This window comes from Myotis yumanensis, unplaced genomic scaffold (genome assembly GCF_028538775.1).
Source record: "Myotis yumanensis isolate MYYU_CA2020_CCGP unplaced genomic scaffold, mMyoYum1.0.hap1 SCAF_7, whole genome shotgun sequence".
NCBI lineage: Eukaryota > Metazoa > Chordata > Mammalia > Chiroptera > Vespertilionidae > Myotis > Myotis yumanensis.
Genome location: NW_027223758.1, coordinates 34,355,819 through 34,381,254, shown reverse-complemented (window position 1 = coordinate 34,381,254; position 25,436 = coordinate 34,355,819). Strand labels below are relative to the sequence as shown.

The 25,436-nt window shown below is 46.7% G+C and overlaps 1 protein-coding gene and 1 non-coding gene across 9 annotated transcripts in view; one reads left to right on the top strand and one right to left on the bottom strand.

Moving 5' to 3' along the window:
• The window catches only part of DNMT3B (DNA methyltransferase 3 beta), a 38,227-nt gene continuing 12,791 nt past the window's right edge, over positions 1–25,436 (bottom strand). Inside the window, exons 2-23 of one of the 8 annotated variants that reach the window (XM_070420148.1) lie at positions 23,879–24,041; positions 23,041–23,102; positions 21,449–21,556; positions 20,169–20,294; positions 19,271–19,480; positions 17,937–18,095; positions 15,461–15,568; positions 14,199–14,343; positions 13,600–13,659; positions 12,173–12,298; positions 12,007–12,051; positions 11,439–11,518; positions 11,031–11,143; positions 10,397–10,580; positions 9,760–9,844; positions 8,161–8,306; positions 7,862–7,952; positions 7,429–7,577; positions 6,479–6,564; positions 3,692–3,761; positions 2,814–2,932; positions 1–1,562 (exon numbers count right to left, since the gene is read on the bottom strand). In XM_070420148.1, the coding sequence (XP_070276249.1) occupies positions 1,421–1,562; positions 2,814–2,932; positions 3,692–3,761; positions 6,479–6,564; positions 7,429–7,577; positions 7,862–7,952; positions 8,161–8,306; positions 9,760–9,844; positions 10,397–10,580; positions 11,031–11,143; positions 11,439–11,518; positions 12,007–12,051; positions 12,173–12,298; positions 13,600–13,659; positions 14,199–14,343; positions 15,461–15,568; positions 17,937–18,095; positions 19,271–19,480; positions 20,169–20,294; positions 21,449–21,556; positions 23,041–23,102; positions 23,879–24,035 (2,571 nt within the window). In that variant the 5' untranslated portion in view covers positions 24,036–24,041 and the 3' untranslated portion in view covers positions 1–1,420. Of the gene's footprint in view, positions 1,563–2,813; positions 2,933–3,691; positions 3,762–6,478; positions 6,565–7,428; positions 7,578–7,861; positions 7,953–8,160; positions 8,307–9,759; positions 9,845–10,396; positions 10,581–11,030; positions 11,144–11,438; positions 11,519–12,006; positions 12,052–12,172; positions 12,299–13,599; positions 13,660–14,198; positions 14,344–15,460; positions 15,569–17,936; positions 18,096–19,270; positions 19,481–20,168; positions 20,295–21,448; positions 21,557–23,040; positions 23,103–23,878; positions 24,042–25,436 lie in introns of those variants that run through there. The other 7 variants (XM_070420141.1, XM_070420142.1, XM_070420143.1 and 4 more) reach the window with 7 other exon arrangements.
• On the top strand, positions 9,443–9,549 carry LOC139014833 (U6 spliceosomal RNA). Its single transcript, XR_011472358.1, has one exon. It is a non-coding gene; the product is annotated as a U6 spliceosomal RNA (small nuclear RNA).

Here is a 25,436-nt window from a genome sequence, read left to right as displayed (position 1 = left end):
CATAAGGTAAACAACAGGCGTCCTTTATCTTCCAGCCCCAAAAATAACAAAAAATTGTTGAAACAAGGCACAATTTACCCCCATTCCTGTTATGTGACTCCCATCACACACAAAAAATTTCTATGAAAATGGTAAAACAAAAATAGAAGTCTGAGTTTTAAAAAATGTATTTAAAAAAACGCCCACAAAACCTGTCAATAATATTCCTTATTCTACAAAATAGCACCAGTAAGAAGAGTAAAAGGTGTTAAAAACCATTACAACAGCATTTCTGAAATGCAGCTTGTCCACCTCATGTTATCCCTACAAAAGAATTATCATGGAATAAAAAAGGACTTTAAAAATCTCTGGAAGGAGGGTCACGCTTCCATTACAGTGTTCCCCCTGCAATCTTAGATGCGGGGAATGTGCTTCTGCCCCTGGCTATCACTGCTTCTGTGTTTCGAGAAAGACTGAGGAGTTAGGGTCATACTTCTAATCTGGGGGACCTGTATCTGTGATGAAGGGAGGGTGCATCTGTGTGTGTGTGTGTGTGTGTGTGTGTGTGTGTGTGTGTGTGTGGAGGGTGGAGGGGCGGGGGGGGGGTGGAGTCCTTACCTAAGCGTCCTCTTTCACTCCTCACATGGGGAAGAGATAATGAGTGGCCATACCTACCTACATAATATATGTCAGCTTATGACCCAGCCCACCCCTTCCTTCCTGAGCTGCCTGGAGGGTTCTATTGCAGTCACTGGGAGGGATTTAGCTAAGGGTGACCCTTCCTCCCTTTGGGTCTAGGGGAAAAATAGCCCTGAAACTATCACCAGTGTGGACAATACTCTCAATGGGCCCCATCAGTGCATCCCAGCCCTTTATACTGAGGTGAGGGGAACATGCTGGGTAAAATTCAAGAATGGCAGACATCATTTCCAAATCTGCCCTAGGAAAAAAAGCATCCCGGTCCCTTAAAATGTCCCTCAGCTACAACATGTCTACCGCTGTACACACCTGGAAACAAGTTGCTGCAGACGCTTAAAAAATAAAGTATTGCAGTAACTGTCTCGGTTCACTTTTCAGCCTTAACCTGAGTATGGGAGAGCAGTCATGTCAGCACTGTGGTTTTGGTACATTAGCTATTGTTTCTGAGCGGTAAACCCAGGAGGGAGGGGGAAAAAAAGCAATCTTTACTAACTACTTCAAGTTTCAAAGTTTTACAAGATAATATGAGCACCGTGTTTGGCCGTTCTAAGAGGCCAAGTTGAATTGTGCGCAAGGGGGTGGCACCTGGGCACCCCCTGCCAGGAGGGTGTCGGGTGGCTGTGGCCCAAGATCCATGGTGTGACCCCACACAGCTGAGCTAAGGAAGGACAGAGCCTGGGATGTACCTCCTGGGTCCCAGCTCTGCCCCCGCACACCCCAGTGCCCCAGAGTGCCTGGGGGACTATTCACAGGCAAAGTAGTCCTTCAGGGGGGCGAAGAGGTGTCGGATGACAGGCACGCTCCAGGACCTCCCGAGCAGCTTCTGGCGGGCACCACGGCCCATGTTGGACACATCCGTGTAGTGTACAGGAAAGCCGAAGATCCTGGGGGCACCAGAGCAGAAAGACAGGAGTCACAACCGCCACCTGCAGCTACTTCGTACCCACGGGAGACCCTCACCGTGGCCAGGACGGCACCAGGCGCCACTCTTTCTGCCCTGTGTCCGGGCCCACTCTATGAGCCCTCTTTTTTTATTTTAGGAAGACACTATTTTATTATTTTTACTTTTCATTTTTATTGGAATTTAAAATTTGTAGAAAATAATATACTTATGTTCCCTTTACTCATTTGCACATGACCCCTCTCTTAACCCCCAGAGGTCAGGTGCAGGGTTCTTCAGAACACAAATGTTGTACCTACATATATTTTATTCATTTATGGCATACCTAACTTTTTCTCAATTTTTTCAATATTTCTAGACCACATGATCCATCTGTGATGTTTTTTTAAATTGTCGCAAATCTCTGAAAATATTCTGGTATTTATTGAAAATAATCTGCATATAAATGGACCCAAGTAGTTCAAACTTGTGTTGTTCAGGGATCAACTGTACAGAATAGTCCACAGGACCAGTTTGTTTCTACTAATGAGAATTTTTGTACTAAGAAAACTACTGTTTAGTAAAGAATAAAAGTGGTTGTAGAACTGAAATATGAGGAATGAAAATACTGCACATCAAATCCTTCAAGACAGTCAAAATGTAGAGAGGAATATCCATAGCCCTTCTTACATTTTTAACAAAAATATTCTAACAAAAATAAGATAATAAACAAGAAAAATAAAAGGAATGAGAAAAACAAATTGAAACCAGAATAGGAGATCTGAAACTTAAAAGTTGGTTCTTTGAATAAAAATGGGTAAGCTACCAAACTTAGCCAAACAAATAGAGATGTGTGGCTAAGTGGGAATCAGCTATAGAAGAGCAACTTGGCAGAAGGAATCTTCTGAGAAAGAGCAATGGCATGTTGGTGGGGTTTTCTTTAGCTGGTTGCTTACATCCTAGTCCCAGCATGTTGAGGCAGGCAGACGCCAGGGCAGCACAGCCAACGCACAGACTGTGCTGTCTAATGACCTCATGTCAGATTCCTCCTCACCACCACCCTTCCGCCATGTGTGGCGGGAAATAAGGACTAACTCTGAAGAGGTATTACTCCCAGCCCCACTAACGTAGATCAGTGGGTCCATGTAGAATGAAGGCAGGCAAGCAAGCCTAATTTGTGTTGCTGGCCTTGACCACTTTTCTTCCCCTTCCTCTCTGCCTGCATCATTCCCTTTCCACATGCAGCCTCGCTCACCTTTCTAGCTCAGTGCACCACAAAACATCTTCTTTGCCATTCATGACAACAGGGAAAAGTTGGTTTTTCCCCTGTCTGATCGAGTTCGACTTGGTGGTTATTGTCTGTACTTTCTTTAACTGGAGAACAAAATGACATCATGCAGTGAGCACGGAATTGAAGGGTTCTGGTGATGAGTCAAGACTCAGAAGCACCTAGGGAAGATGGGGGGTGGCGGCAGGTAGGGGAGAGAAGGTGGCAGTGCTGGGCTCCCAGAGAGAATAAGAAAAGGAGAGTTGGAAGGACAAGAACATTTTGTGCTTCCCACAAGCGCCAAGAAGTTAATGCACAGAAAGGACCAGCCTCAGAGAGAACAAGAGATAAAAATGTGACCATGAATGCGATCACATGGGTGCCAAGAGAACACGAGAGCTATGGATCAAGCAACATTAAGCGAAATGTAACAATCCACCCAAGATTATAGGGAAGGGTCAACCAAACCAGGATTTTAGCTTGATGTAAACATTAAGAACTAAGTTTATGGACATCTTAATACAATTGTCTAGGACTTGCCAGCAGATAATTTTTCCTTTTGGCAAAGTATTAATTACTCACTTCTTGGGAGGACCAGCTGAAATTATGTGTGTGTCTCTATGGCATGTGCATTCAAAATTAGAAAGTCTAGTTGCCTTTTCTCATATAGTGATTGTTGTTTATTAAGAACCACTCCTACTCTGTACTTAACAGGCAGGACAGAACAATCATGTGGGGAAAGAGGCCCAGCACCAAGGAGTTACATGTGAGGGGAGAGGGGCAGGAACACACTGGGTACCAAGATCAAGTCCCGCTTGACTGTCACCAAGTGCATTTTCCGCAGACTGTTTGTGAGCACATCTTACCTTTGCTGTCCTATTGAACTCCAAGCAGTCCTGCAGCTCGAGTTTATCATTCTTTGATGCTATCACGGGCCTGGGAACAGCCAAAACCCATTACTTTCTACCATCTGTCAATGGGCCTTAGCTAGGCACCTCCCAAGGTGGGAGTGAGGGCCTAAGCCTGCAAAATGTGCTCTGGCAATGAACTGCGACAAGTAAATAAATACATGGTGATAAAGATCCTGGCATAAGCACCAAGCTGTGTGCCAAAGCCAGGGACAGGCTAGCCCCTCCAAGGGGCAAGATCAATATCGAGGAATAAATGATCCTCTACCTCAAATTTTAAGATCAGTCAAATTAGGCTCCCATTGAGTAGAGCAGGAATGGGGACGCACACTGGAAAGAGTCAGGAGACCCTGTCCGATCCCAGCCCGATTACTAACCGAGTGATGTATCTGAGCAGTTACACCGGACCTAGTGTCTCAGGAGCTTGGATTAGATCTTTGTGGGTCTGCCTGCTACAAAGAGCATTGCAAAGCCATGATTCGGTGGCTCGCTGCCAGGGATGCGGCCACAGGAGGGTCTAAGGACTAACAGTGGATGCAGGTAGAAGGACAGGAGGTGGTTCAAAAAACACTAACTATCCTCGTAACCTTGCACCATCAAACAAACCTGCAAATGCAGAGAAAGGCAAACGGGTGCTCAGAGTGGGTAGAGCTTTAGAACCAAAGTGGCTGAGCAGTTCAAGAGCAGAAACCATCAAGAACGCTGTATCCACACTTGATCAATACCTTAGCAGCTCCCATGTAAGGAACCTCAAGGTCACAAACAAAACAGACATAAGAATGGAAACAGTACCCACAAGAGAGGCCACTGAATCACACAAAACATTCCGTTAGGTTCATCAATCTTCCTTGACCTTACCTTCCACATTTCCAGTGCCACTCTATTGCCATCCCCAGCTTTTCTTATAATCTAAGGGAGCTGAGGGACTTGGGGAAAAGGACAGAGCACATCCCTACCTATGTTGATTCTAAGGTTTTTCACCTCCAGGCTGGATTTGGGTCTGTGACCCCTGGTTTGTGCTTGAGTCATCATTCTAGAACCCTGTAGCGCCGGCTATAGTGCTACAGCTTGATTCTTATCACAGCTAGGACAGAAAACTTTGCGGCATCTTTGCTGACTCTGATTCTCATCTCTTATCGCAGCACATCCAGTGCCTCAGCAAGTCCTGAAAGTCCAACTCTCATGTTATCTTGAATCTAATTCCTCCTGCTAAATTTCACAGAACTGGAGGGAATTACAATGCCCCAAGGTGCAATGTGTGTATGAATGGTACTTCCTGGAGCATCAATAATTAGTCAGACTCCTCCAAAGGACCATGACCATCTCAAGTTTCTCTTCATTTCTGCCCTCATCCCACTATCATCTATTTTACCAGGAACTACCATGAATCTAGGACACAAGTTGTCAGCTTAAAACTTCTTAGAATCCCCAAAGTCAATCTAAGTGGACCCATGGGCCTCACATAATTTGGCCCATACTAATGAGTTCTCTGTCCTCCTCTCACAGCCTCTCACCAAATAAGGAACACTGTTCTCTGACCTGGTCTGTGAATGACCTGCAACCCCCCCTCCGCCCTTACTCTCTTCCTTTTGCCTAGAATGTTCTCTCAAATAACTATGGCTCCATTCCTACTTCAGGTCCTTGCTGGAATGAGAAGCCTTCCCATCAACTCTTCCAATGCCCTGCCCCCTCCAGCCATGACCCTGAAATCATTTACTGTCTTCTCTGCCCACCCCCCACTAGCATGTGAACGCTGAAGACTTATATCTGATGTGTTCACCGGTAAACTGGCAGCATGTACAACAGTGACTGCTACAGAAGCAGAGTTCAGTGAATGAGCCCACTTCACTCCAAATTCTGATGGCACTGCACCATCTGTTGGGTGACGACCCAAATAAAATTGCAAGATGCCTGGCCATTGTGGCTTAGTGGTTGAGCATTGGCCCATGTACCAGGTTGGGCACATGCCTGGGTTTTGGGCTCCATCCCCAGTGGGGAGTATGCAGCAGTATTTCTCTCTCATGTTTTCTCTCTAAAATCAATAAAAGTATATTTTTAATTTTTTTAAAATGCCAAGATGTCCAAGAAGAAATCCTCCAAGTGACACCAGTAACTTCTTGCCTCTGTCTACATTTTGCTAAAAATGCCAGAGTTATTTATGCTTCCAACACTTCCTTCTAAAAGAGAATCTTTTTAAGCTTAACTTATCTGCAAGTCCGGGATGTCAAATTACCATCACGTTTTGTATCCTAATTAGGAACACCACACAGCCCTGAAACCACATATAGAATATAACTAAAGCTCAGTAATGTGAATGGACTAATGAAAAACTGGGGAAAGTTCTTGGCTAAGAAAATCCAAGGATGACAGGGGGTCATCTCAGCTCTGCCACCTGCTTGGTCATATCAGGGAGAAGGGCATGTCTAACCCTCTCCTCCATTTCCCAGTGGGACAGGCAACTAGGAGGAGAGGTGGGGTATAAAGCATGAGCATCTCCAGTGGGAGAAGACGCCTGTCTGCTCCAGCACATGGCACTCTAAGAGCCAGGCCCCTGGGCAGAGCAGGAAACAAGTTGGAGCAGACTGAGGAATCTTGGCCTGAGATTTCCAGATGTCAATCTATAACACCAGAGATTGGTCTGAAGCCCAGGGTGGCTCTGTCTCACGTGAGCAAACCAGTCAGAGCTCACACCATTAGATGCATTTCACTTGGCTGTTATCTGTCCCACTCAGAGCCCTGTGTTACCTGTTCATCCCGGGCAGGTTGCCCCAGAAGTATCGGGCCCTGTGAGCAGCAGACACTTTGATGGCATCAATCATCACTGGATTACACTGTAGGGAGACAGAAGAACAACTAGCTGCTAGGAGCCCACAGCAGGATCCAGGTAGCAACCAGAGTGGGGCAGGTGACAGGGCTGCTCCTTGGCTATCGAGGATACATGATTCCTGCCAGCTAAGGGACAGACCAATTCTCAGCAAGAATCTGGCTGGAGGCACAGCTAGTGCCCCATATTAATGGTGGGAAAAGAGACCAGGTCAGACTTGCAAGTTCTGAGACGGTATGGGCTGGGGCGCACTAGATTATTATGGAACGCACAGGTGACAGAGAGCAGCTCAAAACAAAAATCTGGCAAGTCAAGGCCCTGGTGTGGGAATGCAGTGTTAGGAACAAATGTCCCCTGACACCTAGCTGTCAGGTTCACACAGCATGAGAGAACTAACTAGCCAGTTCTATAATTGTTCTCACAGAACCTAAGCTGTAAAGCTTTAGGGAAAATTAAATGACGTTGTAAGTGTATAAAAAGTATTTACTACAATGCTTAATGCATATTAAGGATTGGATAATGAACCTATCTGTGTGCCCTAAAGAAGCAATTCTCAGAATAAGGATGAAAAAACTCTCTCGAGTAATAACCGGAGTCAAATCTCATGAGATCGCAGCAAGTGATGGTTTGTTTCATCATCCGACTTCAACAGGTTCGGGATAAACTTAGAGATCAATTTTTTTTCCCTCCAAAATATTTGAACCAAAGGAGATTGAACAAAAGAGAATCAACCAACTTGACCCCATGATTCTGGGATCTAGCCAGGTCTTCAGTCAAAATCCCCAAAATAATTCACAACATAGAAATCCCCCACCCTCATTGCCAGCAGGGCCTTCCCCGCTCAGGGAGTCTTGACCCTAGGTCCCCTCACCTCCAGGAACCGACAGATGTCCCTCTTGTCGCCAACCTTCATGGCTACCACGTTCTCAAACATCCAGAAGAAGGGCCGGTCGTCACCTTCCTTGGGCCGGGCATAATTCAGCAGGTGGTAGAACTCGAAGAAAAGTCGGCCTGTGCCCTCTGAGCCCACAAAAGAAGATGGCTGGCTGGGGTCAAAACCACTCCTCCACATTGCAACCAATGGGTTCCCAGGGATCACCTAACTGAGGCTGGTGCCCTACATTCCCTTCATCGGCAGTGCAATATTTGTAAGTATCTTGGGGGACTGAGGCTTCTCAATGTGGCATGGACAGAGCTGACAGGTAAGGCTGTCAAGAAGCAAAGAGCTCCTTCTCAGGGCACTCCTAAACCAATACTCAGTTGACATAGGGTCTTCTGGGGCTACGAAACGAAGGGATACTCACCATATAGGCCTTTCCTGGCGGGGTTCACATTTGAGAGATCATTGCATGGGCTCCCACCAATTACCAAGTCAAAGGGACCCCATTCTTCAACCTGTGAAAGAAAAACAGTCTCACAGGAGGATAGGAGTAAGGATGGAGGGACAGACAGCCTGGGTTCCAGGTAACCTGTCAAGATAGCTTGCCTGCTATGACCACAGGTTACCTTTTCCCACAACCCTGGGCATGGCTGTGAGGTTGTGTGGGGCTCAGGGCGAGGAAGAGGGTGTTACAAAGAGCCCAGGGGTGCAGGCTGTCCTCACATTTTTCTTTGTGATGTTCCTGACGTCATTCACATATTTAATATTGCCTTCGTGCTTAACAGTTCCAACGGCGATGGACTCTTCACACACTTCAGAGGCGACATACTTCTCTACTTTGATCCCCAATTCTTTGAGGACCAAGTACCCTGTGTGGGATTGGGGAGACAGAAAATACACTCAGGGTCATATTGCCTCCAGTGATTCTACGTCATATCCAAGAACTCAAATCAGACCACAAGTACATGGTAGCCCTCATGTGAAACCCTGCAGATGGCACTAACTACAGAGCTCAAACACCAGGGTCTGCAGACTATAGAGTTTTTTGAAGAAAATAGGTATGTATCAACTGGTACAGCCCACTGGTAGGACCTATTAAAACTGACATGTCTAGCCCTGGCTGGTTTGGCTCAGTGGATGGGTGTAGGCCTGCAGACTAAAGGGTCCGGGGTTCAATTCTGGTCAAGAACACGTACCTCGTTTCCAGGTTCGATCCATGGCCCAGACTGGGGTGGTGGGAGGCACCAATGGATGTGTCTCTCTCACATGTCTCTCTCTCTCTCCCTCTTTTCACCCTCCCCATCCCTTCCACCCTATTAAAAAAAAAAAAAATCAATGAAAAATATCCTTAGGTGAGGATTAAGACAACGAGACAACATAAACACACACACACACACACACACACACTCACACACACACACACACACACACTCACAAACTGACAGGTTTACAGCCATTGCCCCAGCATAGTCGAGCACAGACACAAGGACAGGGATCTTCACCAAAACCATGTTTAGAAAATAACCCCAAAGGCAGGGGACAATGGCCAAGTCTCCATTTTCTACTGTGGGTCACCTGTGCCAGCATAAACAGGTGTGGAAGGTGCAACAGGGAGGGGGAAACAAGCAGCTAGCCATGACCTGAGCGTCACTAAAAACTGCCAGCTTTAGGCAGGTGGACACTGGTAGCACACACAAGTACAAATGATGCTAAATGCACAGCACCTCATCCCCACTGCTTCCTGCTCTGGTGAAATGGAGATATTCCTACATTCCAGGGCAATTTTGAGTATTAAATGTGTTAAATTTGGAAAAGCTCCCAAGGGCGACATGCCTGTTGGTTAATGCTTATTCTACACATGTGGAAACTGGAGGAATGGGAGAAAAAATGGATATTAATAGGAGAAGTTGTCTATTAATCTCCAATATATCCATGTTTATGGAACAAAAATAATTTCCCAAGATACCTGCTTATAATACAAATAAAATGCAAGGGCTAAAATATGGTGCTCACTTCGGCAGCACATATACTAAAATTGGAACGATACAGAGAAGATTAGCATGGCCCCTTCACAAGGATGACATGCAAATTTGTGAAGCATTCCATATTTTTTTTTTTAAAAAAAAAGAGCTGAAATATGTATATATGACTTAAAAGGAACAAGAGGACCAAAGCGGGTGAAATACATGGTGGAGAGGATTTGAGGAGAGAAACAAGAAGCCATTGGTTTTCTCAAAACAGACAGACAATCCCAGGATTCTTGCTTGGCACTGATGAGACACCTGGACCAGGTAAGCATCCCAAGGTGAATTCCAAACTCACCTGTGGCAATTCCATCAAACAGGGACAAGACTCGAATGGGCCGCCTTCGTGCTGCAGGAATCGCAGGGTATAACTTGGGGGCTTCCTGCCAGGTTAAAGAAGGTCATGGAGGTCAAGGTACAGGGGAAAAGGCGCAACCTCTGGGTGAGGGGCGAGCTGACCTTCCTCTGAGGGACTCAAACTCTGTGTTCTGCCCTTTCTTAGCAGGGATGCCCTTAAGAGCTTTGGCACAGACTGGCTCTTCTACCCTTAAGACCTGGAACACAGAGACTTGAAGACAGATGCACACACACAAAAAGACATGACACCCTAAATGGGAAGATCTGGGACTGCCTCACAGACCTGGTAGAATGGAGCCCGGGAAAATCCACTCCTCCTACAATTAAAGACTAAGTCACGGGCTTCTCTTTCCTTAGAAAAACCACGAACGGCCACGAAGGAGGAGAGAAAAGACCACTGGGGAAGCCTGAGGACTGTACAAAGGATATGTCAATTATCCCCGTCTCTGAAGTATGAGCTACTCAGCCAGTCATTTGTATAATGGACCTTTTTATGAAACCTTGCCAACAGACTTGGAGAGCATTGCAGTCCCCGGACTCTCTGGGGTAGGTGGTGCTAGAAGGAGCCTGTGGCTTACGTATTCGAGACCAGGGTCGCTGGTGAAAAAGGACTGCAGGCGAACATTCCAGTCCTTCCGGCGCTGCAGGACCCCGTGACAGCGCTGAGGGAGGCACATGTAGCAGCTCCAGGGCTCCTGCAGCTTGGCATCTGCTGCTGTGCCCGTGCCCACCAGCAAATCCAGGCACTCCACACAAAAGCACCTGTGCCAGGAGTGGAGAGAAGACATCAGGCCTGTCTCCTACATCCATAGCCCTGCTTCCTAGATGGTAATGCACTACCTAAAAACCGGATGCTTCTCCCCGTGGGCAGAACGGCCCTACAGTGTGATGTGGGATACACTAACCTTTTTCCTAGGATATCAGTACCCTCAGTGCACAGGCTCCGCACAGCAAAGATCTCTACCCCGCAAAGTGGCTAATCTCCCGGGAGGCTTCCACAACTCATGCCCCACCCTCAGACATTTCTGTCTTAAACAGATGGGAACTACAACCCCTGCAGAGTAGTAATTCTGGGCCCCTGTCCTCAGGTCCACTTGATTCCCAGTCCCGGGCCTGAGGTTTTTGGGCTGTAGGAATCACAGGTATGACCTTGGGAGCCTCAGGGCCCTGGGCCCTGCTGGGTCTCACCCACATGGCTGGTCTGAAGCTCACCGGCAGCAGCTTGTGTTGCTGCACAAAAGCAGCTCGCGCCCCTCACAGCACACGGTGCAGTAGGACTGATAGCCATCGTCGTCGTACATGTAGAACAGCTCGAGGAACCGGTCCTGGTGCCCAGAGAGAAACGCTCATGACAACGGAGACCAGGGACCCCTGGGCCCGCTTGCTCGAAGGACAGGTCCCTGGTGGCTTGGTTTGTCATAGGAACAACTGGCTGGGGTATGCGTGCCACTGCAGATGGCTTCCTCTGTGGCAGCACCTGCCCTCAGAGGGGAGGATGGGGTGATGGCGGCCAGGGAGGGCTTCACTAGAACCTTCCCAATGGCTTTTCTCTGGGGAATGACAGGGAAGTTGTGGAGGAGGGAAGGGGCAATTAAGGTCCAGGGAGGGGTTAGGACTTACCCGACACGTCTGGCAGAGTCCCCCCTCAAAGAGAGGGTGGAAGGACACGGGGTTTTTCCTACCACAGGACAAACAGCTGTCTGTAAGAAAGCATGCGCGCAGCTTGTGACAGCTCAGGACCAGTAACAGCTGCTAAAGCCTCGGGTCTACGGTTCTTGAGCACTTATTCTATGCTAGCAATAAACAAGGTCTCGTCATGCTTTACTCCTTTCAACAACTCTTCCAGGCTGACAGACCCACTCCAGACATGGGACACACCCCAAGCAAGGGCACCTCCTGCACAGGGACAAGCTGCAAAGGCCTGGCACAAAAATCTCTGAAACTCTTTAAAGACTGGGGCTTTGGACAGCTCGTGGTGACACCAATTTGCTCACTGTCACGTCATGAAAGGACTTAGCAATGACTATACACACAGCCATAATCACAATTTCAGACACCAGGTGGCTAACTCTTGGGCCACCCTGACTTCCCTTCATTATCAGCGGGCAGGACAGGATAGATAGGCAGTAAAGGCCTGGAACTACCCGGGACGGGAAGTGAGGACTTTGAGGGAGAGCATTACCATTACCTTCCAGGCTACTCTTGTTGTTGGCAACATCCAAAGCCATTTGCTCTGTTGAGAAAAGAAGGTGTGACATGGGGTCAGGGAGCCTCTTATTGATCAATTAACCTCTGCTGAGCAGTCCTCACAATGTACCCTCCCGGTAATGGGTGTTCACGATCCCCTAAATCACCTCGAGTCTGGTCCTCCTCTCCTCGGTCTTTGCCATTGTTATAGTTAGTCTTGAGGCGCTTTGGTTGGGGGCAGTAGTCCGTGGAGGTGGACGAGTCATCGGCTGTGCGTCTGCGCTTCTTGTTCTCTGTGAAAGGGAAGGACATAGCAGCCGGGGCTGGTAGGAGGTGCAGGGAGAGCCTGGGTGACAGATGCTGTTGGGCCATGACAGGGTCCACACTGGGTCCGCCATATGGCCCCACTATGGGACATAAGTCAAAATCCCTCGCATATCTAACATGTTTATAGGGTTTTAAAGAGCTTTAGCCCCAGCACAAAGACCATTAGGCAAAGGCTAACCCACAGCTGAAACCCTGAAACATTTGTCTCCAATGCCCAACACAGTGGCTGACAGTCACTTGAAGCTACTGAACACTTAAAATGTAACTTGTCTGACTGAGGAATTGCATTTTTGCATTTAATTATAATGTAAATTTTAAGATTGCTCCAATTAAGTAGTTCATTTGGAACTTGGTCAAGTGAAAATTTAGAACTTATACATTTGTGAAAATATAGATCAAGTATTTCTAACAAAAATATCGCATCCTGCCGAAACCGATTTGGCTCAGTGGATAGAGCGTTGGCCTGCAGATTGAAAGGTCCCAGGTTCGATTCTGGTCAAGGGCATGTACCTGGGTTTCGGGCACATCCCCAGTAGATGTGCAAGAGGCAGCTGATCGATGTTTCTCTCTCATCGATGTTTCTAACTCTCTATCTCTCTCCCTTCCTCTCTGTAAAAAATCAATAAAATATATTAAAAAGAATATATCGCATCCAAATTGAGATGTTGTAAAACACATGAAATATGAGATTTTGGAAACAGTACTAAAAGGAAATGTAAAATAACTTAATTTTTATACTGACTGTTAGAAATGCTTAAATGTTGGATATATTGGACTAAATTAGACACATAATTAATACTGTGCCTTTGTTTCATTTACTCTTTTCAGTATGGCTATTAGAACATTTTTAAAGTAGATGTGGCAATTCTTTACATTTCTTTAAATTCCACTTATATATTCTAGCTCCAATATGTATATATACAATGTAATCTATAAGGAACATGGTTAAGTTTGACTCTGTTCCTAGGAAAAGAAAATTATGCAGTCATTAAAAATCATAAGGAGTCTTTAGTGACATCTGACAGTGCTCATATGATTAATATCAAGAAACAAAGGGTAAGCAGGAATCCAACTAGTGTACAGAAAAAGTTGGAAGGATGTGCACACCCAACAAGGTTAACCTGGACAGAGGACTTGTGAAGGTTGAGTGAAGTGGGGGATGAGAGTTCAGGTTGAGATTTCTTTTCCAGTGACCACTGTATAGGCAAAGAAATTGAAAGACAGTGCAGAGAAAATAGTGCATAGTCAAAGGATGGGAAGGGAATACCGTATTTCCTTGATTCTAATTTCATACTGCCTGCACGACGCACCTTCGACTTATTAACCACTTTTAATGGGGGAGACAAAACAAAACAGAAAACACTATGTTAAATGTATGAATTAGTAGAAAAATCCTGGATTTCAGGCATCCTGGGTTTCCAGAAAGTGACAATGGGAAACTATACAGATCTTATAATGGAGGAATTATGCTATCAGTCAAAATGTTAGGCTAGGTTATGCCTCTTTTGGAGGTAGCTCATGGTTTTGAGGTTCTGGAGGTTTTTTAAAATACTTTCTAAGTTTTCACCAATGAGCAGAGTTTAAGTTTTCCTTTTAAAAGTAAAGGTGCTAGTGAAGATTCCATCTTGATCTCCTGCTGACTCAAGTTTACAGAACAGATTCAGTCGCAGACCAGCGAAGCCGGAAAAGGCTGGGCTGCTTGTTTTCCCATAGCCCTGGGCTTCACAGGGTGAGAGAGCAGGTCTCCAAGACTGACTGGTTGCTGCAAAGCTGGGGTGGGGCAAGGGGCAGGAGGGGTGGCTGCATCTCCCAAGGGTGCTCCCACTAGCAATGGCAGTCAGGGCTGCCCCAGGGACCCATTCCCACCTGTTTGCTTGTTGTTGGGTTTGAGGCCCTCGATCCCGGTGGGCTTGAAGCCCCCATGGGCCCACTCCAACATGGGCTTCAGCTGGTCCTCCAATGAGTCTCCGGGGCTGCTGGGGAAGGTCTTGCCAGCCCGCACCCTGGCTTTCTGGCGAGATAAAGGCGAGTCTGTGATGAACAGCAGGGGTGGGTGCTCGCCAGGTGGCACCCAGGGATTCCCCCAGCTGGGGCCTGCATTCCCCTTCACACTGGGCCTTTCATAACCAGGCAGCTGTCCTGGGTGTGGTATGTGACAGGGAGGGGCCTGTGCAGGGGACAGGCGGGAGGCCATCCAGGCACCAAATATGACCTCTTCTCTGCGGAGAACTTGAGTGGTCAGCTCCCTCTTGGAGAGCAGAGGATCAGAATTAGCACTGCTACTTTTAGATAAAGAAGTATCATCAACTCTGAGAAAGCTCCAGATTTCTTGGTTGATTTTCCTAATGAAGATGGCGAGGTGTCAAGTTTTAAGTCTTATTTAAGAAGCACTAGGAGGATTCCTAACTCAGCAGAGGCTGGTTCATAAATGCTGGGCAAAGGCCACTGATCTGTTCAGTTCTAAGTCCAGGGAAAGGGAAAGATAGATAGAACCTGATGGATCCCACAGACAAGGGGAAAAGGCAGCTGTCCTCAGCGGCTGCCCTGTGTTGGCCTTGAGCAACACCATTTAAAGGAAGGAGGTTTTGCCCAGCTGGCGGGCTCAGTGGTTGAGCGTCAACCTGTCAACGAGGAGGTCAGGGTTCGATTCCCGGACAGGGCACATGCTGGGTTGCGGGCTTGATGCTCGTGAGGGGCATGCAGGAGGCAGCAGATCAATGATCCTCTCTCATGATGTTTCTATCTCTCTCCCCCTCCCCTTCATTTCTGACATCAATTAAAAAATTTTAAATAAAGGAAGGTTTTGATAGCTCTGGAAAAGCATTATTCACTGTTGTAAACACTGTCCCCCACTTTCTAGTGCTTCTTCTTAATTCCGTCAGCAATACTGAGAACCACCAGGGAGAAGCTGAAGTAGTTAGTACTCAGAGTCAAAGGGAAGGCTCAAATCCCTTCCTTCCTTCCCAGTCTGGCCCTTGGGCCAACAAGTTTGCATTCACCTCCTGCCTGGTGGCCCTGTCCCTTCTAAGCCATCCTTGGTTACACTGTGGCCTGAGCTAGCTTTCTGTATGTCTCTTGTCTTAATCCTGCTCTGGGGGCCAGGTCCTAACCACCCACCACCGTGTTACCTCCAGAGCGTGGTACATGGCCTTCCTATAAGAGACCAGCTTATTGAAGGTCGCCAGATTAAAGTGCTGGCTGAATAGACCCAAGGCCACCAGCTTATCTGCAGAGACCTAAAAGAGAAAGACATCATCAACATCCACCGACCCTGCATCTGGGGTGACCTGTCTCCCACAGGGTTATTCCAGGGGATCAAGTTCAGATTCAAAAAAGGGAGAAAGAATAAAAAATAGAGATGATATATACACTCCTGATGCACCCTATACCCAGAAGCATGGTGGACACTCCCAGTGTGAGAAAGTTTCTGCTCCAAGTGGATACAACTAGAGGCACCCTGTGTTTGTACATATTTTAAGGGCAAATGACACACACGGTCCCTGCTGTGGGCCCCTTGCAGGTCAGTCTTGAATTCTCGGTGGATGCTCCAACATTGGGGTTTTGCACACGTTCTTCCCTCTCCTTTGTAAATGTGACAAATAGCTGATTACCACTTAGCCTTTTATTAATTTATTAATTGAACTTAGTATATGTTTAGAGAACAGTGTTTGGCACAGTAAGTTTTTTTTTATTTTTGCTATTTGTTGATATCTTCCTTCCACTGGGGCTAAAGATCCATAAAATCTCATGCCCCAAGTTCCAAGGACATGCAGGAACTAATCAGGAAGTAATAAAACTGTGTGTTTGGGGTGCTGATCAGATTCAAAGACACACATGATGATTCATTCTCCACGGAACGTGCTCGCACTCACATATACCTCTAGCCCAAGGTCCTATGAGGTGGGGGTTCCTGTTACCAGGCAACTCTACATCCATATCTAGGCTAGAAAAAACTGGGGCTCAACAAGGTTGTCCACTGAATGCAGATGCTGTTCCCAACGCCAAGATGCTCCAATGTAGCATGGGGGCTTAGCACCAGACCCCACATGGTAATCCCTTCCTTAATGCTAACAGCCCCACACTTTATCTTATTAGCATCAGACTCAGTCTTGCAAAGTGCATTTTATGTCTCACCAAGCCAAAGCAATCATGAACAATTCATGCTTCTTCATTTCACAGAATTCATTGCCCACATCCCTGCATTTAGAGCAGTGGTTCTCAATCTTCCTAATGCCGCGACCCTTTAATACAGTTCCTCATGTTGTGGTGACCCCCCAACCATAAAATTATTTTCGTTGCTACTTCATAACTGTAATTTTGCTACTGTTATGAATCGTAATGTAAATAACTGATATGCAGGATGTATTTTCATTGTTACAAATTGAACATAATTAAAACATAGTGATTAATCACAAAAACAATATGTAATTATATATGTGTTTTCCGATGGTCTTAGGCGACCCCTGTGAAAGGGTCATTCGACCCCCCAAAGGGGTGCGACCCACAGGTTGAGAACCGCTGGTTTAGAATGCTTCAAGGAGAGCTTATCCTGCTCCCTCTGCTGGCCAACGAGGACATCAGCACGCAGGGAGACTTGCCCTGTGGGAACTTCAATGCGTTTATAGCAAATGGCGCAAAGGAAGCCCAATTCATAGGAAACCAGAACCTCAACTTGAAGCCAAATCCCACAGATGTACTAGAGGGTCCTTCATTCCCACATCTGCCTCCATCTAATTTGTTCTGTATCCTCACCTAATCTCTGGGCATAGTGAAGGTTAAAGGAACATTTCAAAAAGACACCACTCCAGAAAAACTATTGTCTGCAACATTCTACTCAAATCCTGGAGATTTCAGCCCTCCCTGGGTGCTCAGTGGTTAGAGCATCAGCCCCTGGGCTCATGTGGGAGGCACCAATCGATGTGTCTCTCTCACATCAATGTTTCTCTCCATCTTTCCTCCTCCCTTCCACTCTCTCTAAAATCAATGGACTAAATATCCTCAGGTGAGGATTAACAAAATAAAACAAAAAAACACCTGGAGATTTCAGAATGTGCCTTCAAACTAGATATAAGGATCACAACAGCCTAATTTATTTGTCTCTAACACCACTGTTATGGGGCAGACTTTCAAGAAAGATGAACTTAAGATGACTAACACCAACAATTGAGAAACCCTGAAATAACCAACTCTGCAAAGTTTTTTATATCACCAGGCAACTCTAGACCAACTCTAGGCTACTTAGAGGTGCCTATCTGCCACCTCTGCAGGGCTAAATTGGGTTGACCCTTCCTGTTTCTGCCCCAGAGTGGTGGTGGGGGGACGGGACACATCAGAGACCAAGTGGCCATGGACCCAGAGGACTTCCATCCATTTGTCTCCTGTAAGGGTAGACTGAGCTCTGGCCCACAAGGCCCTGTGTGTGTCTCTTTAAGCCATTTTACAAGGAAGATTTGTTATTCCTGCTGGATACAGAGTCAAACATAGCCTCACCCATCGGGAAATAGCAAGGCACAGGCCCTTATCTCAAAAGGCAACTGCAAAAGGAAAGGACAGAAACGCTGTGGGTCTGCAGGCCCATGACAGTCTGCCCTTCCCCGGACTCACCTCAGAGAACTTGCCATCGCCAAACCACTGGACCCACCGCATGCCGGCCATGGCCTGGCGCTTGGAGGTGACCTTCCAAGACACTACCATGGCAGGCCACCAGGAGAAGCCCTTGATCTTTCCCCACACGAGGTCCCCTATTCCAAACTCCTTCCCATCCTGCAAGATAAACCACATGAAGGAATCCTAATGAGACAGACTACCTGGGCCAAGCAAAACTCCTGCAGCCCCACTGACCCCAGTGGCAACTGCCTGAGGGTGCCACCCAGGGCTTCCCTGAAGTGCCTGCCAGACCACCTCAGGACATTACCTACCCACCTCCAACACTTCATGGTAGAAAAAGGACGAGTGAGAACGGCTTAAAATAAGGGGCAGTGGGCAGGTAGCTCAGTTGGTTAGAGCATTGTCCTGGTTAAATTTCCAGCCAGGGCACGTACAAGAAACAACCAATGAATACATAAACAAGTGGAAGAAATCAATGTTTCTCAAAAAAAAAACCATTTTTTTAAAAATCAATCTTTTTCCGTCTCTTTCAATCTAAAATTTAAAATAATCTTTAAAAAATAAAATTAAAATAAAGAAATTTAAAAATATAAGGGGCAATGGATGGGCAGGATTGGTTGTTTGATAGGAATGTGGGGTTTATTATATTAGATCTGTAACATTTAACCTAGCATTTAAGCATGAAAGATGTCGACTGAAAACTAACAGGAAATACATCAGAATAAAATAATGACAATCAGCTGAATATTCCACCACAGGCCATGAGATGAAGTAACACAAAGCCATTAAAATGCCAAAAAAATAATAATAATAATTTTGGCCATTTACATATAGCTTGCCATAAAATGTGAGGTGCCCATAAGAATAATAAAGTTATTAGAATATATGGTCCAATCTACTCTGAAGTAATGTATGGTGAAAAAAGGATTTCTACACAATATATGTACATAGATATGTACTAACTACTAGTATACAGCAGTGCTTGAGTGAAAACAAGCCCAGTTTGTTGATTATAGACAGGAAAGACAACTCATTTTCCTAAAATGTGAAAAAAGCCAATCAACAATTGCATGTATACTATACTATGATCAACAGAATCATGCACTATGTATACGAAGTATATATATATTTCTAGTTGTAAATATATAATATTCAGAAAATCAGGAATCGTGCTTGAGCTATCTGGGAAATAAGTAGGGTAAAGGGTCATGTCACATGTGGGAAACGTACTTGAATGAATTCAAATATTATGCCAAAAGTGACCCAAAATTGTAGTAATAGTCCCCCCCAGTATGCTTTTCTCTCCTAAATTCACCCCTTCCTGGTGGTACCTGATACTCAGTGCCGTCTGTGTCTCTGCCCTCTGTGTACATCTGTGGGGAGTCCAAGTTCTCCTGTTGACTGTCCTGAGCCAGGCGGGTGTAAGGGGTACTGCTGCTCTGGGGCACCACGCTGTCATCGGTGAGGTCGATGGTGGGGTAGGGGCTCTCCGGGGATGGCCATGGTGTGCCTGCCAATGATGCTGTGCGCCGCCTCAGGGACTGTGGACAGAAGGACACATAGCTTGGGCCACAGCAAACCAGGTGGATGGCCAGAGATAAGCAGCACCCCGACTGCCTCCCAGGCAAGCAGAGAAAGTGAGGACAAAGACGTCAGTTAAAGAGTACAGAGACCAATCAGAACGGTTTTCCGTGACCAAGTATCCCGTAAGTGGTGGGAGAGAGCAAAGCCACTCCCATCAAAACAGACAGTTGAGGACAGAGGCATAGAATGAGTGATGCTCACATAGAGGCACACAGAGCCACGCTCAGAGAGGACCACTGGCTTCCTAAGTGCTTACACTGCGTGCCCAAACTTGCAACAGGAGTGGAGAGTTGCTGTAACCCCTACGGGTGTTCTCAAGACAGTCAGTGAAGATAACCAGGGAGACAAGAGAGTTTTGGAAGTCAGTGGCTTATAGCTCGTTTCCAAGGAGGGGCAAGATCCCAGTCATCAGGTAATTCTTGCATTCCCACCACAGTTCCATCCAGGATCAGGCCAGAGAGGCAGGTCACCAGGCTGAAGAGAAGCTTACCCAGCACCCAGGAGAGAAAGGAAAGGCAAGACCCTGAAAAGCAGAGGATTGTGAAGAACAGAAGCCGGTTAGGGTGGTACACTGGCTACTTTCATGGTGCAGTGAGATCTTCCATTTAGAGGTGGGGGCAGGGGTCTGAGCATCCGGGAACCAACCCTGGTAGTTGAGAACTCCACTGGGGACTCGTCCATGTGATTGCGGCCCTGCCGGCCTCGGGTGGAACGGAGGGAGAGCCTGTGCCTCTCCCGGCCAGAGGCACTGATGTTATTTCGGGTTCGGACCTAGAAGCAAGAGAGGATAAGCACGAGGCCTTTGGTGACTGCAGGCATGTGGTGTCGCGCAGGGGGCCCAGGACGGGGCTGAAGAGGTCGTTTCAGGTCAACAGAAGTGCATGAGGGATGTAAGTGGGGGTAGGGAAGACTCTAGACTGCAAACTTCCCACCCAGACACTCCCTAGCTCATGCGATAAGGGGTTAGGATAGCCAGCAGGGCTGACAGACACTCCACAGCAGACCCCACTGCCTGTCACAGCTGAAACTGGCACCTGTAAATTGGATTGAAAAATAAAATCCAAGTTTACTCGCAATGAAACATGTTTTTCCCCAAAAAGCATTAGAATAGTTATTGCATTCTTCAGGAAGGTAGTGGATCCTCAAGATGGATGGAAAGCCTTGGGCTTCTTTCTCAAAGTGGCATGAGCTTGGGGGTTGCAGACCTGTGTTGGAATCCTACAGAATAGTTAATATTGAACCATTGGTAAGTTACCAGAATCTTCTCTCGTCCGCAAAAAGGGGGATGATACACATCATATCCTAGAGCAGAGTGTGATTACAAATTGCACCTGCAATGGTTAGCAAGTGTTAGCCGGCTCACTAACATACTGGGTTGCCTGAAAGCAGTATGTAACTTCCATTCCATTCACAGAATCCACCCACAGAAGTGACTCGCATAGGTAACTGGCACTGAGCCAACCACCTGCCAACTCTATCACCCTTGGGCACTTCCAAGAGTGTTTTAAGAGTTTAAAAACTACCATGTGAAAGAAAACAATGATATTTCATAAGCCTTGCTATCATTTTTCTACTTTTAAAACTGTTTACTTCTCTTCAAAGGCCCCCTAGGACCGTGGTCGGCAAACCACAGCTCGAGAGCCACATGCGGCTCTTTGGCCCCTTGAGTGTGGCTCTTCCACAAAATACCACGTGCGAGCACGCACGTACAGTGCAATCGAAACTTCGTGGCCCATGCGCAGAAGTCGGTATTTTGTGGAAGAGCAGGTATTTTGTGGAAGAGCCACACTCAAGGAGCCAAAGAGCCGCATGTGGCTCGCGAGCCACAGTTTGCCGACCACTGCTAGGAGATCCAAAACATGTTTTTTTAATACAGGCCTATGAGTGGTTTGAGATGGTGCCTTGGCTCAGGGGTGGGGACTTACAGCTGGGCTTTCAGACCGAGTCCTGGTTTCCCGGAAGAGTTTTGGCATGATTGGAGTGTCGGAGCCATCTCCATCTTCCTCATCGCCATCTCCATCACCCGTCAGATCCTTTATAAATGAAACATGTGCTTCAGGATATCATGAACAGGTTATAAAACCAAAATAGTAACTTAAAAATGAATAGTCAATCATATTAAAATCAACAATCTTAATGTTGGTCCAAGAGACCTAAAAATATTTTCAACTACCTAATTTGGTTCCAAACAAATTTTATAACGGCTCAAACCATAGGAACATGAATTGAAGACATGATTGAAAGATAAAACCCCAGTGGAATCAGAAAACCAAAGAAATTGTGTGACACCAATATACATCATGAAGACTTCTTGGTCTACGCCTTCGCCTAATTTGGCCATCCTTAGCAGGGAGACCTGACCCAAGTCTCAACTGTGTGGCCTTCAGTATGTCCATTCCTGTCTTTAAAACTGGCATAACAGCCTGGGTGGTGTGGCTCACTTGGTTGGAGTGTCGTCCCATACAGTGAAAGGCTGCTGGTTCAATTCCCAGTCAGGGTGCATCCCTCATTTGGGATGTGTATGGGGAGGCAACTGATCAATGTTTCTTTCATACATTGATGTTTATCTTTCTCTTTCTCTGTCTCTGTCTCTCTCTCCAGTAAAAACGTACCTTCAGGTGAGGATAAAATAAAATAAAATTGGAGCAACAGTACTTCCCTTATGAAACAACAGGGTTATAGTACCTTTCACCCAAGGCCAGCACTGAGAAATTGCTCAGGCAGGAGACTTCATTACTATTACTGGTAACTATCTGCCACCCAGCACACTGTCCCCATCAGCTGGGTGCCCACCAGAATAGAAGCTGTAATAAAGGGCGAGCTTTCATTTGTCCACTTTTATCATGACTTTGTTCCTTATGCCTGACACTGGTTCTTTGAAAAAAGTTAACCAAGTTGACAAAACTCTAAGGGAATTAACAAGACAGAAGGCACAAATAATGTCAGGAAAAACTGTAACTTGGAAAAAAGATGATCAAGTAGAAACTCTGATATTGCAATGACTGCGAAAAAATTCCCTAGAACAAGCCAGGTGAGTTATTTCCAATGTGCATCAAAACCAGACACAGATACATTATGAGAAATAAAATCTGTCTAATTCATGTGTAGATGCTAAAACATAAACCAAATTCGAAACATAATGTGCCCAAGTTAAAATTAACCTCATTCCAGGAATAAAAGGACAATTTGCTACATTAGAAATGTATCAATTTAATTAACTGGCTATCCAGATTGAGAAAAAAGTAATTTCAAAAATTATGCAGGAAGCAGCTAGTAAAAAACTTCATAATTTAGTAAAATAAATGTTTATGATTTTTTTAAAAACTTGGCATACAACGGCAGCACATGACATGCTAAGTGTGAGGTTGTTCAAAGTACTGTGTGCCTAGCAGTCCTCAGATTCATCATTCAACAAATATTTATGAGGCACCCATTTAGGTGGACCTTGTGGACTCCATTTAATGAAAGCTAAAGGGAATAACCCTGAATCCTGAAAGAGGCAGAGTAGAGCCCATACCTGAGTATAACTTAGCAGGCTTGAGACCTCTCTCTTGGACAATCGTGAGCTTGATCTGCGGCCTGTGGAGGAAAGAGAAACGCAGTCTGTGTTTCGTGGAAGGGGCAGCCCGGGCCAGGCACTTTATAAGATCCAAAACAAAACTAGAGGTTCTCATGAGAGAAGGCATCAAAGTCCTTCCAGAACTGTGCTGCCCAATTCAGTGGCACTAACTACACTTAAATGAACAATCCAGTGCCTCCCGCATCAGCCACATTTTAAGTGCTCATATGTGGCTGCTGGCTATTGTAGTGAACAGTACAGAAATAGAACACTTTCACCCTTGCAAAGCTCTATCAGACAGTACAGTGTGAGGCGCTGTCAATAACAGGATGGGGCAATATAGGATTTTCTTAACCATCTGGGTTAGACAATCTCAGTGAGGTGGATCCCAGGTCATGTGACCTGGGGAACTGCTGAGACAAGGAAAGGTAACCCTCAGCCTCTCCAGCCTGAGTGATTTTCTTCCCAGTCAGTCCAGATGCCAGGGAACAGGGTCCCAAAAGAGCCAAAGACCCTAGCCTATGCTGCAACCACCCCCACGGTGACTGGAAAAAAAAACAGAGATGTCACCTCCTCAAAGTCTCCGCTGAGGTGAGGAGAGGAAGGAGGCCGAGGGCTGTGGCAGGGATGATAAATGGGCTTGGCTCTGCCTATATCCTCCTCTTCCCTTCCCTGGCAGGTAGTCGGGGACCAGACCCTCTCCCCACAATCTGCCTGCAGCCTGCTCAGAGGGAGGCTCACGTCCCAGCTGCGGTCCAGTGTCTGTACCACCCCACCTCCCCACAGGCCCTGCCACCTCTGATCTCCGGGGTGCTGATGGCCTCCAAGATCGGGGGTGACGGCGCGTCCTTGGAGTCAGAAGACTGGTTGCTGCAGTCCCCATTGGTGATGATGGAGTCTTCCCTCCCGCTGGCATCCTCCTCTCTGCTGAGTGGCCTGGTGTCTCCCTTCATTGTTTCCTGTGAGAGGGTCAGAATGGATAGGGTAGCAGTGAAGCAAGGGCTAGAGGGGCAGTGTACCCGCAAACTTCCCACCTATGGTTCTATGCCCTCAGGCCAAGAGAGACCCTAAGACATAGGCTCAGGGTGATACTCCTTTCCCAAGGACCCCACCCAGACTGCCCCCATAGCCTGCCCCCCTCACCAAACTCGGAGGCTCAGGACTTGGTTCCATGTGGCCAGGCTGCCCGAAGGCTCAGACGCCAGCACCCAGGAGGCTGGGCCTTAGTCTGAGGCTCGGGCTGCTCTGTGCAATTAGCTGGCCACTTCAAACAATGCCATTTAGTAACCGCCTGCGCCTCAGCCTTGACTGCCGCTGGCCTTGGTCCCCTCTGCCCCTGGCCCCTTCTCCCTGCCCAGCTTCTGTGGGGCCTCAGGAAGCCAGTGCATTATTTTCCCTCCTGACCCCTTTGTTTGCTCTCTCCCTTCCCCTCAATCTCCAGGTCCTCTTCCTACCGCCCCCTCCTCCCCCACAGAACAGCTTCTCTCTTCTCCATGGCAGCACAAGCCCCGCCCCACCCCAACCTCAGGGACCCATTGGTCTGCTTGCCTGTCGCTCTCTCCTCTCCACCCTCACCAGCTGAGGCTGAGAGTCCCAAGTTCCCAAGAAGCGAAGGGATAAGAGGAAGCACAGGCAAAGGTCTGGGACAGTTAACAGGAGGCATGCCCCCAACCTGCTCCAGCCTTGCCCCACTCTGGGCCCTTGTCTTCCTACTGCTGCTCCTCCTGGGAAATGCACCATCACTTATGCAGCTAAGACCAGCTCAGGCCAGGTCTTCACAGATGGGTTCAAGGGCTAAGTGACCTTCGACCTGGCCCACCACCTAACACATCTGTTGGCAGTAAAAACCTGTACCTTTCATTTCAACCACCCTCCCAATGTCATTGTGGGCCCATTTTATAGAAGAGGAAAACAGACACACAGACCTTACTACTGTTGAGTCAAAAATCCCATCTAAAAAGTGGGGCCATTGCAAAATTAGAGCCTAAGTACAGGGTGAGGCCCTCAGACTGCTATTTCTTTTTCTTTCTCTTTTTTTGTTTAAAATATTTTAATTTTATTTTTTTTAAGAGAGAAATAGATACATTAATTTGTTGTACCAGTTATTTATGCATTAATTGCTTGAATTTTATATGTGCCATGACCAGGAATCAAACCCACAACCTTGGCTTATTTTTTTAAAATATATTTCTTTATTGATTTCAGAGAGGAAGGGAGAGGAGAGAGAGAGAGAGATAGAAACATCAATGATGAGAGAGAATCATTGATTGGCTGCCTCCTGCACAACCCCTACTGGGGATCGAGCCTGCAACCCAGGCATGTGCCCTTGGCCGGGATCAAACCTGGGGCACTTC